Here is a 16,704-nt window from a genome sequence, read left to right as displayed (position 1 = left end):
GGCCTTTGCACCCAGGCCTCGGTATTCTGCGACGACAGGCTTCTGACCGGTCTAGAACCTGTCCCCTTCACTATGAACCTACGTAGGTACTATATTTGACGACGCTGCGAAGTAGGTACCCCCTTCGCGTTTATTCGGACGTCTATACTCCGTGACGGTTCAATGCAGTGCCCCCGTCGGAGTTGCTTTCGTGCTCAGCGCCCTCTTGTCAAGGAAAGAAACCCCGATATTCATCCTGCACCCTGGCCCCGGCCGAGCCACGTCCACCGACACCACATCTAGACCCTGCATGCCTGTGTTCCTGCTGCTCTGGCCGGGACTCGCTCGTCGTTTGCTGTGCTGCCGCTATATATGTGCAGCATATGTTGTGTCGCTGTTGCTGCCCGGTGAAAAGTCGGTCTGGCGAGCGCGGGCAATAGCTGTCCATATCCGGCATGCCAGACACAGCCATAGCTCGTCAGGAATTCCGCACTATACCAGCTTTTTTCCAGGCGGGATCTGGCTTCGACCCGGCATATGCTGGCTCAGTCTGTCCCATACCGGCACGTTCTGGCATATCAGAAATGAGCCGAATTAGCTGGTTCTTTGCCCTGGGGATCGACTTGCCGCTTTTTTTTCTGGTTCACACTGGAGATTTCTGACCATATCTGCTATTCTCGGAACCCTATTCGAAATCGTCTACGAACAGTGTAATTATAACCAGTAACGCATCCGGAAGGGGGCTTTGGGGGCTGCTCTCTCTCAGATGTCCTGTATCCCTCCGACTCGTCTACAGGGCTCCCTACTCGCATATGCGTGCCCTCGAGGTCCCTGTACAGGTAACATTGTCAGAATACGCGCACAAAAACACCAGGAGAGCCGCATATACTCACATGTTCGACGATAGGACCCTTGCATTCTCGCAAACAATCAGTATACAGCATCGGAGATAGACTTATATAACTCACCGTTGACGATCTTGTGAGGGATATCAAAGAAGCAGCACAACGGAGGGACGAGAAGGAGGGGGAGAGGGAGAGGGGGGCGCGGAAGGGGATGGTCATGGTATGGAAGAGAGAAGAGGTCGCGACTAAAGGGACGGTTTCAACGTATTTATCCTGACGGTGTGGATTATGTTAGCAGAGCGACGGCGAGATGCCAGACTGTGCCAGGTTCGGACAGGACAAGGCGAATAGCGTAGTAGGGTGAGGATCTACTGCAAACCCCGTGGTTGCTTCGAAACCAGCGAGACACGAAACATATCTGTTCGGACTCCGCGACGCGGGACTCGGACACCTGCTTCAAACGCGGTCGCGCTCGACGAAACCGTGGCTCGAATGGTTCAAGCGTGGTCTGCGCGATCGAAGCAGCTTGAAACGAGACACCATGCTGGAAAACGGCAGATCGCGCCAGGAAATGCTGCACGTACCAGATATAGCCCGTTTCTGCCGGCGCCTGCCAGACCGACTTTTCACCGGGGTTGCTGTTCTATCTCTCCGGTGCCCTTCTGCCGCACGTGCTCGCAGTGCATGCTATTAGGCCTCCACCTGAGCTAACACTCCCATCGAGAGCGCCGCATGCCACCATATAGTCGTGCCCAGTACTTGTATATTCCGAGACCATAATGCCAATCATGCGATAGTTCAATATAGCCACACATCGCAGCGCACTCCGCACCAGGACGTCTCTCAAGCACTCACCCTCGCAAACCACGCATCCGCCGCCTCCCTCACATCGCCCCCCTTGCGCCGCCGACGCGCCGCGACCGCCTCGTCGTCAATAAACAGCGCGAACCCCACCGGCACCCCGTCCGCGCCCTGCTCAAACCGCACGCGCCCCTCGGACTCGCCCGTCTCCCACAGCTCGAACGCGCGCGTGTCCGCCCCGTACCCGTGCGGGAAGAGCGCGGTGAGCGTGAGCGCGAACTCCGAGTCCGAGGGGAGCGGCGCGAGGCGCACGTGCGTGGCGAAGACGCGCGGGTATGCGCCGTAGAGCCCCGGGGCGACGGGCCCGAGGGATGCGAAGGCGGCGAGGACGTCGGGGCAGGAGGCGGAGGCGGTGGTGGTGTTGGTGGCGGTGGTGGAGGCGTTTGAGGCGGCGCTCGGGGCGCAGAGGGTGAGGGTGCCATAGCCGGGGGAGGTGTAGGTGCCCGTGTATGCGGAGAGGTCGAGCGACGCGGGTTCGCTTGCCGCGTCCGAGTCGTCGTCGAGGCGAGGAGGCTCTTCGTCAGCGCTGTGTATGCAGTGTCAGAAAATGCTCAGCCATCGATCATGACGCTACCGGACGTACGCTTCATCGAAGGGAAACGCGGAGGAGGCACGCCCGAGGACATCGTCGAACGCGCGCTTCAGGATCGCACGCGCAGGCGTCGCCTGCTCGTCCGCGTTGATCAAGATGATGACCCCGAGGTTGCTGCTCGGCGAGAACGTAGTGAACGTGGTGAAGCCAGGGATCCCGCCGGTATGCATGACCATCTGTGCTCGGCGCGCTCAGTCTCGCATGTCCGACGCGTTATTTATAATGGAAAGAGTCACCTCGATGTCTCCGTACGTCCAGCGAGTCCAACCCATGCCATACCCCACGATCCCGGCTCCATACTGCTCAGTCGGACGGCCGGAAACAATATACTGGGCGGTGGTCACAGCGTCGTAGACGCTGCGTGGGAAGACAATGTCGCCAGACCCGGGATCGACACCCTTATTGAGCAGGACCGCCAGCCAGTTAACCTGGTCGAACAACCGGGTCCCTGTAAGCCGCGAAACTAGCGCCCAGGATGGTAGGTTTACTCGCCATGTCCTCCGCGCTGGAGATGATGCCGCCCGCGCCGGCGTTGAGCGGCACCGCCTCATCTGTGAACCAGAACGGCGTGCGCCTGCCCGTACGCGTCCACGCTTGCGAGAGCTTCCCCGACGCGTGAGCCTCAGACGGCCAGAGCGAGGTCGAGGACATGTTGAGCGGCTTGAAGAGGCGCTCCGTCACGAACGCGGGGTACGACGTGTTTGCGTACTTCGCGACGATGTGCGCGCCCAACATGAACATCTGGGATCGAGTCCATGAGTATATGGACTACCGGCGCGGCGGACGTCCTGACCTGGTTGTTGTACGAATACTTTTCGCGCAACTCATACGCGGTGCGGAGATGGCGCATGCGGAGCACTATGTCCTGCGCGGTGTCTCCGACAGCGTAAGAGAAGTCGTGTCTGCGGGCCCGCGTATCAGCCTGAGCTCCGCGCACGATGGTGAGTATCCATTCTCAGGAGTCCCACGTACCGCGGCATCCCAGACACATGCCCGAGCACATCACGTATGCTCGCCGCGCGTGTCGTCCATTCGTCGTCGAGAAGCCATTCGTCAGGAAGAATGGCCGCGATCTTGGTGTCCCAGTCGAGGCGCGCCGTGCCGGCGGGCAGAGGCGTTACGTTGCGCCCTTGCGCAAAGTCGTCGATCAGCAGCCCGACGGAGGTTGCGAGGAACGCCTTCGAGCACGACGCAATGCCGAACAATGTCTGTGGGGCGCAGAAGTGTAGTTGGTTCAGCGTCCCGGGCCCAGGTGGTCGGTGACGATTTACATATAGTACTCACATCTGTGGTGAGATCATTGGCATCTCCGTCTTCGGTTTTGCGGCCCCAAGAGGCCAGCTCCACCTGTGGCTTTGTGTTGTCTCCAGAGAGCCGAACTACGCCGACAGATATCCCAGGGACTGAGGCATTCTCTCTGACCTCGTCCACGAACGCATGGAATGCCGGAGATAAGATAGATCCATCTGAGCGCATACTCGAAGCTGCGCCTGGTTGGAGATGTTGCAACGGCACTTGCAACGCCGCTACCGTGACCCTAGAAACCAGAACCAGAAGAGCGAGAGTCCCCGGTGCACGTAGACCATACATGGTGCTGGCTGTGTCTCCGAAAATGCTTGTGTTGCAGCTCAGAGGGATGCTGACACGTTCAGCGCGGGCATATGTATGCCGTTGGCTTCGGCTGCGCGACTGTGCAGGCGCAAGTCGAGGGATCCGAGTCACTCGCACAGATGCACAGTGATGGTGTGCCTCAGGCCGGTGCTGTCCGTCGATTTGAATGTGGCATCTGATGTATGGCGGGCGCTTACATTCGTGCGTTTTGGTGAACCGCTGTACTTATTCGAACTTCAAGGAGCCTGTGACCTGGTGAAGCCGCCGACTCAGGCTGGAACGTGTGGAGCATATGAGAGGGCAACGCGGCCATAAAAACTACCTGGGTGATATGGTCCGCGAACGTGACTATGCTGCGCCGCCAGTCTCCCAACCGCCCGACTCCGTTGAGTCATCCCCACTTAACCGGGACTTGAAGACTAGTGGACTCGGAAAAAATCCGAGTTGAGCACGGCCCAGTGGGTAGAGGATCCGGAGAGTGGATCCATGGCAAGGCTGTCCACATGTACACGGCCGCGTGTATATTCGGCACATTTGAATTAAGTCCTCCATAACGTAACTCACTGGCACAGAGTCGGATCCACAAAGCAGCATCTTAATACATACACGCGCTGGACACTGGCAGGCAAGCCAGCGATACCTCACCCACAAACGAAGCTGCTCGCGCTATTCGGGTCTCCGCCCTGGTAGCGCACCGTCGTCGGGTACTAGCAGCCCACACTTGTCAGTTACATGCAAGTAGAGTTCGGCAAAAAGGCCGCGCACCTTGCATATCGGACGGGTGAACGCGATGCCGTTCGAAGGCAAGTCATTATTGTACTTGACGCCGACGATCTGCGAAGGCGCGACGCCGTCCTCGACCCAGCGGACCATCGCGGCGATGATGTTGTGCTCGGCGTCGAGGGAGAGCGGCGCTGGCTGCGACACGGCGCCGAACGCGTTCGCCGCTTGTCCTCCCTATTTGAATACATGTTAGCTCACACAGCCCGTATTAGCACGGAGGCGTGGGGAAAGAAACATACAACGCTGGGGGGGGGGGAGTTGGTCAGCACGACTGCGAAGGAGGGAGCATGTCAACGTGATGCGCACCAGTGGGTCATCCCGGGAACAGGGAAGAGGCGATAAAAGTCGTCGATAGCGAGCGTGCTGTTCTCCTGCGCAAACGCGTGCACGGTCTCGTAATAATGCACGCTGTACCCTGCGCTGATCAGCTGGTCCGCCCAGCCCACGTAATGCAGCACCTTCCCGTTGTGCGGCGCGCCTGCGAACGCGGTCAAGTTTGGAGAGATCGCCTGCGCAACACGAGTGTCAACAAAGGTCTCTACAGGGGTGCGGTCAGTATGGGCTTACGTCGGCCTGCCCGGGGTTGACCTGCTCTGAGAGCGTGATCAGGCTCGCATTGAACTGGTCCGGCGTCCACTGCGTATCACTGCATATGCTTTCAGTGTCTTGTCCTCCCGCATGCGCGCGAGAGCGCGTACTTGGTCACGAAAAACCGGAACCAGTCTTGGAGTAGCGGGAATGGCGCAGCGCCGACGAGGCCCCTCGCGTACAGCTTTTCGCCGCCGGGCTGGTATCCGCCGAAAATGTAGGTTTGGTCGGCCTCGTAGTAGTCTGCGTATATGCGATGGAGCGCGTTGATCTGGTCGCCCGTCAGACAGGTCGACGTGTCCTGGCCCGGGGTGCAGGTGAGGACCTCCGGGCGAAAGCTTTGAAGAACGCCTTGTCATGGCCTGCCTTATGCGAGTAAGAGACTTGGATGATGCGTACCTGCATACGCGAGGATCGTTGATGATCCCGTCGGAAAGCTGGTGGGTATGGTGGTCAGGTTCACCGAAGTTTCGTGTAGGTTACGAGCTACGTACACCATCCAGGGCGTCACACTGACACATGACTTCGGGTGCGATCACGTTGATCCAGACGCTTTCCGGAATGAAGCGCGACGAGGTCACCGGGAGGACGTTCAAGCTCATGTGGGCGGCCCAGGCCTCGTGGTGGGTCATGAAGTTGGCAGGTGCACCAACCAGCTAATTGTACCAGACATTCAGCCCCAAGTTCAGAGGGTACCCGCCTGCGGTCGACTCACGATTCCGTCAAAGCTATCCGGGAACATCTGGATCTCCTTAAGCCTGCGTGGTATAGCATATAAGTCCCTGTCTGCTTGGGAGGTTTTACGGCTGACATACCCTTGACGTCCACCTGGGTGCGAAGAGTTCAGTATTGCAGTGACGGCTGGCGCTCCGTCAGAACTGACCTGTAGAGCATCCAGCATAGTATGACTTTTTCGGAGTTTGGTCATAGTACTGCGAGGCAACCTCCTTGCCCGCCACGACACTCAAATGTATAGCTCTCCAGCCCCAGTCAACGATCGCGTTCTGGGGGAAGCCGTAGATGTGAGCACAAAACGCACCACAACCCTCGTAAAACACTTACATCGTTATGGGGCCCGGCCCAGCTACCATCCAGGACTGTAGAGTTATGGCCTGTGTTCGTCGATATTCCTACGACTGTGACGACGATGTGAGCCTACGGAGCGCAGTGACGCAAAGCGCTGAGTGCACGTACACCCTTGGGGGACAGCGATCCCTCCGAGGTCAGCGACGGTCACTGCAGGGGGGAAATCAGCCGGGCCGCTGCGTCGGTGTCCGGTTAATATGAGTTCGTACCTCCTCCGCCGAATCCGCCGTTCCCGATAGTGAGTGTACGCCCAGTCCAGGCATCGGGGAGCCACACCTCGGTGTTCGCGAAAGAACCAGCGGTCGCGTTCGTCGTGACCTTCAGCTCGACGCGGCAGAACGCCGGAAGGTCCGTCGTGTTGATGCTGGAGAAGATATTGGTGATGTCGACGCGGGCGTACGCAGGGAAGTAGGTTGCTGCGGTGACGGTAACACCAGGGATGTCGTCCGGGGCGAATTGGGCGCACGCACTGGCTTGCGAGTCGCGCGCGGTCGCATCCCCAAGAGCGGCGATGGCACTGACGAGTAGAGCGAAGGCTGCGAAGACGGGTGCCATGATTGAGCACGAAGTGACCCGAGTGCCCGACGGGGTCCACAACGTTACATACCTCCGCTTATATACTGGCTGCAGACACAAGAGAAACAAACACTCGGAATCTCGCCGAATGTCGCACTCATCGTGATGGGTCAAGCTCTGAATACACTTCGGCGCGACTTACGATGAGTTGACTGTCGCCAGTAGCGAAAGCCACAGAAAGCTCGGTCCGAGAGTCTGCTTTTGAGTGATTCCACTCGCCACGCAACTGCGCGTAAAGCGTTGCATGGAGCTGCGCACAGCGGGGTAACAGCGGGGTAGGGATCACGGCGTGTTGGTGCGCAATCACCGGTGTCGGGCTGGGGAGAGCCCGAGCGCAGTGAGAAAACTATGTCCGAGTTGTCATAGTAGATTTAGGACCCTCGACTTTCGCAACGCTCAAACATCTGTTAGAGCAAGTGAGAAATCCGGTTGTCGAGAGTCAACGAGGTGTTCTGACTTTCCTGCACGGTAGCGTCATAGTACGGAGGCAAACAGGTAGCGTACTCGAAAAAGGACTCGGGCGCGATACTGGACGCTTCGACAAGCGCCGGCGGGCAGGCGCTCGCCGCTCGCTCAAATTCAAAACTATCAACCTCTCCGGCTCCCCGTAGTAGTACTGGGCTATGGTAGCCCTGAAGTTAAAAATAGGTGCAGCTTCAATCGGGCGCCTGTACCAGGGGAGAAGGCCGCAGGCATATGGGAGTGGTCCCATACGCTTACCGCTGAGCAGACCTGAGGCGTATGCACGAGCTCCGTCGGGCAGACATCTCGTCACCACCGCTCTCCGGGCCTGTCCTCATAGCGCGCAGGAGAAATGCACATACGCGCTGTGCTGATGTCCGCCACAGTCAGACAGCGCGCAGAAGCACGTCAAGACGGCTGAGGCTGCTGCATGTGGGACGCAGCGTCGCAGGCCCGGAGAGAGGCGAGCGAAAGCGCATGTGCACCCTGTTATAACGAGCCATGTGACGGCGGATACAGAAATGGTGGACGGGCCCTCCGCACTGACCGTCGAAATTAAGGCAAGATACCCTACGGTCGGCATACGAAAATATCACGCCAGCTGTCCTCCGGAGACTCCACCTTGAAGCTCTACAGCTTCTCCTTCGGGCTCTGCCTGGAGCTCCTCCTGCGGCGGTGCAAATTCGAGACATTGTAGGTCTTCATCGTCGTTGTGGAATGAGCAGATCGAGCCCCCGATGACGCCGAGAAGTTCCGGGAGCTCAGAGGAGCCTGCCCTCGAGTCGCCGCCGCTGCGGGTGTTGAAACAGAGGGATGATACGCCGGAAGTGTCGGTCGCCCCTTCCAGCCGCGCGTTTGTCTCGTGGAGGGCGAGGAGGAAGCGGCCGTTCAAGATGGAGGAGATGCTGTGGTGAGGGCTAGTGAGTAATGGCGATGAATGCAGCAAGATAGATGGCCTTACGGGTCGATGAAGACCACAACGTATGAGGCTTGATTCTCCGGTGGCACGGCGATCTTGAAACAAAATTAAGGATCATTGCATGTATGCATTTCCAAGCAGGGCACGTACGGACAATATGGCAAACGTCATGTCTACCGCATTCAAAGTGACCAAAATTCTGCAAATGGACTCATCAGAATGCAAGCTGTGATATGTTACCACAGCATGGGGAACAAACAAAAAGTAGATAATCCCTATATAGCGGATAAGAGGTTGCATATGAGTTTACCATTCGGGCGTATCGAGAGCAAAGTTGTGGTCAGCCTACCATTTTCCCACATCACCTGTTCGAGAGAAGGCCGATCCAGGGTGCCCGTCCTTCGCTGAATCGCCGCACGTGTTTCACGCCAGGTGACGGCGACAGCTAGTGAGTCTGCAAGGATCAGACAACTCCTTGAGGCGCTGGTTACTATCCAGGTACTAGGTCAACAGCTGTCTGCTCATCTGGAACCGCTGTACTGACTTCTGCCATGCCGACGACTCGGAGTAAGCGTGATGCACATAATGCTGAGTGCAATCACAGGGAGAAGACCCACCCGATGTCAAGGCTTGTGCTCGCCGTGCTGATAATTTGACAATTCACCGGTGCGGGGAGGTTGATTGGTATGTTGTGATATACAATGCCCTGTGGCCGTAAGCATCAGCAAGTGCACGGTGATGTACAACTCAGAGGGCTGACCGTGTTGAGGAGGAAGGGTGCCATGCTCAGCGCCAGTGCCAGCCCGCCGAGGATCTTGTTCTTCTTTGACAGTGCGTATATTCGCAGGGTGGTGAACACTGGCACATCTCGTCAGCGGATAGGTCTGTACTATAAGTAGCATCCGTACTTACGAGCAGGCCCAATTAGATTTAGCATCTCTATGACAGTGACGAGCCAGGCGAGCGACGTGCAGCTTCAACAGGCCTGGCGTGAGAGAGTGCATGCGATGAAGAGTCAAAAAGAAGCATTTACGTCTGTGGACGTATGATTCGTGTCAATCTGTGCATAAGCTTAAGGGCGGGGCGATCGTACTCACAGGGTCCGACAATGGCGGGATGCCCGCGAGACCCAGAATAGCACCCAACAAGTACATGTACCTGTTCCACACATAGATGATCCGCGAGAACCGGGACTTCGATGACTGCCAGATATATCGGTATTCTTGCCCTGAGGTGAGGATGACGTCGTACAGGAGCAACGCTATCGAGCGCAGGTGAGCAGCTTCTGTAAAGGGTGACCACTGAAAGGCCAGGTAACTCGAAAATATGTACCTGGGACTACAATGCCAATCATGTTAGACGTTGTCCTAGACGGTTGTGCCATCAGTTGAACCCGCAATAATCTGCATCGAAATGCGCACACTTACACTTCCTGTATTTCGGCGACATACTGAGCATTGAGAGCAGAGCTCGACGACGAGGCCATATTTTCGCAATCCAAGACCAAGGCGACGAGTCACAGCGCGGATAGGTCGAGACAGAAGGATTTGAGTCGGACTGGGATGTCGCTCGCAGTGCACATTTAAGCGATGCTCCTCCAGCGGGCGCATCTTCGAACCAAGGCATTATCAATGTGCTTAAGATAGGTACCAGTGAGCTGCCTCGGTAATTTCACGCATCTCGTAAGGTGGAGGCTGTATCGTTGCGCGCTCAACAGCAACCGGTGCACGACTCTTGATAACGAAGCGCGAAAGGAGGTGGCGGTAAGGTCCTGTCCCGGCGGTACGATAGGTACATTTACTTCACTTCATAGGAAGCTGTGCTGCAAGAAATTCACCGCTCGACAAGATGATCATATCACAAGGCTTCACTGAGCGTAGCGCCAGCGGTGAGCTCATCCGTTTCATGTCCGAGCCATGCAAAATGTTTACACATGTCTGGTGAACCTGCGGGGAGAGGGTATTCAGAATAAGCATCTTATAACGCATCCCGAGACTGCAGATTCAGACAATGTAAAGAAATCATTGGGGGAACCAGAGGTGGCGCCGTGATGAACGAAGCGGGCGCTGGTGTATTTGAAACGGACGTACCATCTTAACTTCACGAAGCTACCTTCAGCGGCTGCGCTGAGCCACGATGTGGCTTGGCATGGAGGTAACGGGGACAAAGTATGTAGGTCCCTGGCTCATGTAGATATGAACAGAGAGCTCCGACCGAGCGCATGGCTGATTCAAATTCGAATGAAATCGGAAACCGCGGATGCCATGGATCAGCAAGGAAAAGGGGGACATCAAGCGCTGGCGGGAGACACTGAAGCCTTCCAACAGAGAAGCTGGGTGCGGATAGGGGTGCGCCGCATGGGGCTCCACCAGCACCGAATACAACTGCGCTGAGCCCTTGGACCAGCGCTGCGAAGGCGGACATGCCAAGCGCCCCACCGAAGATCGAGCTGCCTGCGGAGGATTCGATGTCCTGCAGTGAGCAGTAAGCTGGCGTACCGCAGGACGGTGCAAGCGGTCGTGAATTTCAATTGGTACCGCTATGATTGCCACTGGTAATAAATTCACCAGTCGAGACTCGGGATGCCCATCGTAGAACAAGGATGCTAAATGGCAAACGGGCCCTGCGCCTGATCGTAGGATGTCCGATGAATGAAGTACGAAACACCAATATACGGGATGGATTGAGCAACAGAATACCAGGACACATCCACACCTCAACACGCGCCACGATGCAGTTGTATAATGATCACGTACCTGATTCCACCTGCTCTCCCCGCTCTCTTACCCTCGTATCGCGCGCAATCCGCGTACTTCTCGCGGAGGGTGGGGGAGATTTTTCCCCGCAAAGATGGATGGATGTCGGAACAATTTACACCAGTTATTGCGCGTAAAAGTGCGATCCAGAATCAGAAAGAGCCCAGGCGTTTGGATGATAATTGAGGGAGACACTGCAGTCCTTGCAAGTCGGAGAGGGTCAGAAGAGTCAAGACGCGGGAGGACGAGATGGTTACTCGGCGTTTTCCGACGCCACGAAGTTCGTCACGACGAAGGTTGGGCCGCCTTGGGCGCCCAATTTCGGCTCCGCGCTCAAGACCTGGCGGTCGCTTGTGGACGACCATTCAGCCCTCCTTCCCGCTGCTCTCCACGCTTGCTGGTGCTCCATAGCTCTATAACAGCCGCTCTTTATCATGCAGGCTTCTTTGGATGCAGAGCCCATAGTGCGCATTCGCGACCTCAAGAAAAACTCGGTCAACTTCGTTCTCCAGAATGTCGACCTCGCGTTCGTGCCCGCTCTCCCCAGCATGTCCTCGCCGCACCTAAGGCTTACAGTCACGGCTGCACAGATTCGCCAACTCGTTCAGGAGAGTGATGATGGCGGATATACCCACTGTCGGTGAGTATCTGTCCTCGCACGTCTCCCAGAGACCCGCGCGTGCTTATGCAGCAATGGCGCGTCCCTGCAGCCATTGACATGGTCGAAATCGAGACCAACACGACCGTCCTCCCCGATGAGTTCATTGCGCATCGACTCGGAATGATACCTCTCGTTAGCACGAACTGCGACGAGGCCATGCGGTACACTCGGGTACGCCCCTTCCCCTTCCTGTTCCCTAGCGTCGGTCCACCAACCTTTGCTCCAGGACTGCACATGCGAAGTGCGGTGTCAGTATTGCGCAATCGAACTCATGCTCAACGTCTCCTGCCACGAGGGGGGCCACACAATGGACATCACTAGCGACATGCTCGAGGTCGTGCCTACTTCGCGGCCAGGCTTTGGAGGATTCGACGCGGACTCTGACGGCAGTGAGGAGCTTGCTAAGCGCGTAGAGTCTTTCGGGCATCCAATTGGCCAAGGTACGTTTGCGTTTTGCAGCCATTAAGCATGTCCTTCATGCTAAACATCTGGCGCTGCGCACTCCAGGCGATCCCTCAACTCCCCCTATCCTCATTTGCAAGATTCGGAAAGGGCAGGAGCTGCGAATAAGGTGTATTGCAAAGAAGGTATGTACCCCACTCAATCCCACACGTAATAGCAGTACAAACACCTGGTCTGCAGGGCATCGCAAAAGAGCACTCAAAATGGTCTCCGTGCGCCGCCGTCGGGTTCGAGTACGACCCACACAACAAGCTGCGCCACACATCGTACTGGTTCGAGTACGACGCGCGCTCGGAGTGGCCGCTGAGCAAAAACGCAAAGGACGAGGAGCCCGCACGGGACGACCTTCCATTCGACTACAACGCGAAACCCGAGAAATTCTACATGGACGTCGAGACGGACGGCTCCCTCGGCGCGCAGGAGGTCGTCATGAAGGTCCGTCTCCCTTTCTTCTTCAGAGCATACTCCCTTTTGTCCCAAACCTCCTCTGACGCACATGTGCTGCAGGGCCTCGCGGAACTCCAGACAAAACTGGCCAACCTAGTCCTGGGCCTCAAGGGCGACCCCCCAGAGGCCGACGGTTTCCAGAACGGCGCCGCGGCGCTCAGCGGACCCGCCAACGGTGCAGAGCCCGCTGCGGCCGCCTGGGGCGCGCCCGGCGGCGGCGGTGGCTGGAGCCCTGCACGCGGAGGAGGTGGCGCGGGTGGGGGCGCGACCAGCTCATGGGGCGCAGGTGCAGGCGGAGGCTCGACCAGCACCTGGGGCACCAGCCCGTCGCGCGGTGCGGGCGGGGGCGCGACCGGGGCATGGGGCAACAGCCCTGCTGCTGCGCCAGGGGGCTGGGGAGTGCCGGCTGGAGGCAGCGGAGGTGGTACGGCAGGCGGATGGGGCAGCCCTGCCGCTGGCGCTGGCTGGGGGAGCCCGTCGCAGACGCAAAACGGGTGGAACGTCTAGAGTTCTACGTTCGGTTCGGGCTTGGCTGTATTATATTGTACTGATGTATTTTGTATTGACGCATTCTAACGTCGTGTCCCATCGAGGGAACTCTACATGGCACTGTCACTCGACTACTGTGCGATGGAATGTCTGTCGTTCGACGACGGTACGCATTATTAGCAGACGTGACGTAGCGTAGATAGTCGTGGACAGCTTGAAAACAGGAAGCAGGATGACCATGTGCCCAAAGCAAAGAGCGGATAACGATATATGCTACACAACATGCACGCTCTTGTGCTCTCTAGATCGCCTTCGAGACTGTCGCCATGCGCGTCCTTAGGGCGCGAAGGTCGACGCGTTACTACGGGGAGCCTGCAGCTCGATCTCCTCCATCATGGTCTGCGGCGACTGCGTGCGTGAACTTGAGACGGGCACGGGCATCGTTGCGGCGACGGGCATTTGGGGCAAAGGCGGTATTTGAGGCATCGGGGGAACTGAAGGGTCAGGCATCAACGGGCGTGAACGCTGCTTGGGAGTCCCAGCTGGGGTCTGATTGCGGGGACCGGTCATGTAGAGCTATAAGGATCCTGTCAATTCAATCGCTAAGCTGCGATGGAAACCGTACTGACCTGGTCGTTCTCGCCAAACACGTCCTGCGTCGGGTCCACTGTGCGTCCCCAGACTGTCAGCATTTTCCGAGGCATTCCACACCAATGGCCAACGTACCAATCGTGCTCTTCGGGTCCGAGAACATCCAGTCGGCAGTCGGGAAGCGATTGTCATGCATGCCCGGGGGTGTCGCATGCGCCTTCTCTGCCTCTTCCTTCCGGACGACCTCCTCGTACGGAACGAGGGTGTACTTGGACGGGCCGGAGGGCGCGTTCGGGTCGCCGGCGGGGCCGAAGATCTTTACCTTCTCCATGGACGTCTTGAGCGCGCAGATCCACTTGTTGCGGCGTTGGGCTGTATAATCGCGGGGGTTATATACATGGGGAAGGGGGTCAGAAGGGAGGCGCGGACCTCGGAGCGTGCCCTGCTGCCAGTTGCTCTTGTACTTGATGTCGGCACGCAGAGTCATCTTTTCCTGACCGGGGATGTCTGCAGGTCACCCGTCAACTTACGCCCGCTTTTCCTGTCATTACGGATCCGGACGCACCGACTACGTTGACGTCAAATGCTGGCTGGAAGTCACGGCGCTCGTTCTTCAGAAAGGAAAGCATCACTTCACGCAACCTCTCGATTTGCTCGAAGGTGGTGCTGAATGCCTACCGTACGCCAGTTCAGCGGAAACATTCGTCACAACACAATTGAAGGGTGCACGTACGACATCGAATGAGAACGACTCAGACATCTTCCCAGATCCGGTCAGTTGCCTCCCAAGACACGGAATGCACTGAGACGCACCTGCGGGCTCCGGCGAATGTTGTGGATAAGCTGCGTGTTCATCCACGTGTTCGGTGCTTGCACCTGGCACGCGTTGCTGTCGAGGAAAATCGTGCTGAGAAGGCGCATCTCCTTCACCGTGTACGTCTCGGTCGCGATGCTGATGCGGTCGCCGACGTCGTACGGGTGCTTGATGAACAGGAAGATTATGCTGGTGAGCACCTCCGAGAGGCTGCCACCAATAAGCCAGCTGAGACCTACATGATGTGAGCGGGCGTGTAGGGGATGGTGGAGCGGAGAACTTACCGAGGACAAGGGTTCCGGCGCTGGTGATGAGCGTGGCCAGTTGCGCCTCCTGCGGGCGCGTTCAACTCGGGGTGTTCTCGAGCGGGCCACACGGGGAACTTACCAAAGCGACTGCGAAGATGAGAATCACGATGACAAAGTACAGACTCATGAGGATGTTGTCCAAGCGGCCGACAGCGCTGTCCAAGTCACGCATCGAATGCTCTATCGAGAGCTGTTCACGATGCACCTCCCTGTGCGCACCCATCAACACAACGCAATCGCGCGTCTCGCATTCCCAATGTCAACTCACATGCAGGCCATCTCAACCTCATCCCGTTTAGCGTCGCCGTTCATGTCCTTGTCGAAAATCGCAAACGCAGCATCGGCGTCGTCCCTGGTAGGGAAGAAGCGCTCGATATCCTCGACTCGGAGGTGTTCCGACCCAGGGCGCACAAACGAGTAGAACAATCGCCGTGCAAGCTACCACACTCGTTAGCATTCCACCGTTCTTCGACCCCCATTTGATCAAAGCACTCACGAGCCTCGACTTGTTCGCGGACTCGAGCGCCGTCTTCACCATCGCCTGCGGCGAGTTGGGCTGCAGAAGCGATGTGCCCGCAATTTCAGACGCGACCGTGCCCAGCACCGTCGTCGTCGTGGTCGCGGCCGAGCGCACACCCTTTAGCGCCTTCTTGAAGACCTTCTGCGGGTTGAAGGTGGACTTGCGCTTAGGATCTGTGGCGCCGCCGTCCCGGAGCGTGTCCGCGCGCCACGGGATGTCCGTCGAGTGCTGGTAGAGCGTTACGAGAACGCGCACGGCGAACTTTTGACTGGTGATGCGATCTGCACAGACGCTTGGAGTCAGGTTCCCTGAGGGCGCTGAGCAAGGAAGGTGGACCGACCGGCATACGAGCGCTCGTGGAACTTGCCCGCGATGAACTGAATCGAGAGCTTCTCGGCGAAGAGCACGCACGCGGACAGCATAAGCGCGAAAAGCAGCTTGCTCAGGGTGTCGACCGCCCGCTGCGACGAAGAGTCGTCCGTGCTCTGCGTGGAGTTTATGAGCGGCTGATACGACACGAACACTGTGATCGACCACGCCATGAATGCGGCATATCTGGATGGAAAAGATGAGTGCCGAAAAGCGAGTGTGCAGGCGCAGTCCGTACCGGCGGAGGGCGTCAAACCACTCGATGTACTTCCGTGAGTTGACGATTATGACACCGATAGTGACCCGCAAGAGAGGTGGCAGTACCATGCTATACATCGGGATAGCTTTCAGTAGCTGCGCTCAAACAGGGCAGCAAAATTCCACCTACGCCAAAGCCAAGCAAGACCACCAGCCTGTATTTCAGTGTGAATGGGCAGTTCAAGGCGCCTGCAAAGAATACTTCACGTACCGACCCAAATGACGCTGAACCATATACTCCAAAAGATCAGTTTGACACCATAGATCTACAAAATTGTTCAATATGACGGCCGCTGGATAACACTGAAAGTGCCTACCCTCGTGTCGGGGTACTTCGTAAAGCCAAGAATACCAGGAATCCATAGTATGCCGAGGACCGGGATGATGAAAAGCATCCAGCGCGTCACGATGGACACATTCAGCAGATAGTTATACAACTTGGACAACTGCGCATTTCTGGAGTCAGCGTTTATGTCCCTCCGACCACCACAATCCCGGCGGAGCAAGCCTGAGCCGGAAACGCACTTTGTTTTTGGGCACATCCCCATCCGCGAACGTGAGGTGTGCCTGGCTCGCGTTCCTCGAGTCGAACTGCTCGTACCCATTGCGCATGCCCGCGAGGAGATCCCAGCTCCCGCTCCTGCTCCCGCCATGCGACGGCGGCATGCTCATCCCCGCGTCGTCCTCTCCCGGCATCGGCATCTGCACCCCTCCCCTTCCCGGCATG

General features: G+C 57.5%; 5 protein-coding genes across 5 annotated transcripts; 1 reads left to right on the top strand and 4 right to left on the bottom strand.

Annotated features, from left to right (window-relative positions):
- Positions 1–1,667: 1,667 nt before the first annotated feature.
- TRAVEDRAFT_112630 (beta-lactamase/transpeptidase-like protein) lies at positions 1,668–3,753 on the bottom strand (the record flags this gene model as incomplete). Its single annotated transcript, XM_008036238.1, has 7 exons — positions 1,668–2,211; positions 2,260–2,453; positions 2,514–2,725; positions 2,766–3,018; positions 3,071–3,179; positions 3,250–3,455; positions 3,562–3,753. The coding sequence occupies 7 exons, from the start codon at positions 3,751–3,753 to the stop codon at positions 1,668–1,670; spliced, it is 1,710 nt and encodes a 569-aa protein (XP_008034429.1).
- A 690-nt stretch (positions 3,754–4,443) lies between these two features.
- TRAVEDRAFT_69240 (feruloyl esterase-like protein) lies at positions 4,444–6,900 on the bottom strand (the record flags this gene model as incomplete). Its single annotated transcript, XM_008036237.1, has 14 exons — positions 4,444–4,595; positions 4,654–4,845; positions 4,887–4,914; positions 4,978–5,180; positions 5,239–5,317; positions 5,370–5,597; positions 5,659–5,696; positions 5,754–5,915; positions 5,975–6,017; positions 6,075–6,087; positions 6,143–6,263; positions 6,322–6,395; positions 6,454–6,495; positions 6,555–6,900. 14 exons carry the CDS (start codon positions 6,898–6,900, stop codon positions 4,530–4,532), a joined length of 1,635 nt encoding a protein of 544 aa, XP_008034428.1. The 3' UTR covers positions 4,444–4,529.
- Positions 6,901–7,975: 1,075 nt separating this feature from the next.
- Positions 7,976–9,788, bottom strand: TRAVEDRAFT_43423 (uncharacterized protein; the record flags this gene model as incomplete). The annotated part of the gene is made up of 8 exons (XM_008035649.1): positions 7,976–8,288; positions 8,345–8,397; positions 8,453–8,501; positions 8,920–9,008; positions 9,063–9,160; positions 9,396–9,563; positions 9,635–9,669; positions 9,730–9,788. The coding sequence occupies 8 exons, from the start codon at positions 9,786–9,788 to the stop codon at positions 7,976–7,978; spliced, it is 864 nt and encodes a 287-aa protein (XP_008033840.1).
- A 1,704-nt stretch (positions 9,789–11,492) lies between these two features.
- Positions 11,493–13,135, top strand: TRAVEDRAFT_17573 (DNA-directed RNA polymerase II core subunit RPB3; the record flags this gene model as incomplete). Its single annotated transcript, XM_008035281.1, has 6 exons — positions 11,493–11,698; positions 11,728–11,890; positions 11,946–12,159; positions 12,227–12,306; positions 12,362–12,616; positions 12,689–13,135. The coding sequence occupies 6 exons, from the start codon at positions 11,493–11,495 to the stop codon at positions 13,133–13,135; spliced, it is 1,365 nt and encodes a 454-aa protein (XP_008033472.1).
- A 584-nt stretch (positions 13,136–13,719) lies between these two features.
- On the bottom strand, positions 13,720–16,643 carry TRAVEDRAFT_113213 (uncharacterized protein; the record flags this gene model as incomplete). Its single annotated transcript, XM_008036236.1, has 16 exons — positions 13,720–13,784; positions 13,844–14,080; positions 14,138–14,215; positions 14,274–14,382; positions 14,442–14,468; positions 14,522–14,757; positions 14,807–14,855; positions 14,910–15,039; positions 15,099–15,268; positions 15,327–15,631; positions 15,691–15,905; positions 15,958–16,047; positions 16,108–16,132; positions 16,189–16,243; positions 16,295–16,423; positions 16,503–16,643. The coding sequence occupies 16 exons, from the start codon at positions 16,641–16,643 to the stop codon at positions 13,720–13,722; spliced, it is 2,061 nt and encodes a 686-aa protein (XP_008034427.1).
- Positions 16,644–16,704: the final 61 nt, after the last annotated feature.

The sequence above is a fragment of the Trametes versicolor genome (genome assembly GCF_000271585.1).
Source record: "Trametes versicolor FP-101664 SS1 unplaced genomic scaffold TRAVEscaffold_2, whole genome shotgun sequence".
Classification (NCBI taxonomy): domain Eukaryota; kingdom Fungi; phylum Basidiomycota; class Agaricomycetes; order Polyporales; family Polyporaceae; genus Trametes; species Trametes versicolor.
The sequence above is the reverse complement of the archived record's forward strand: the minus strand, read 5'-3'. Positions and strand labels throughout refer to the sequence as shown.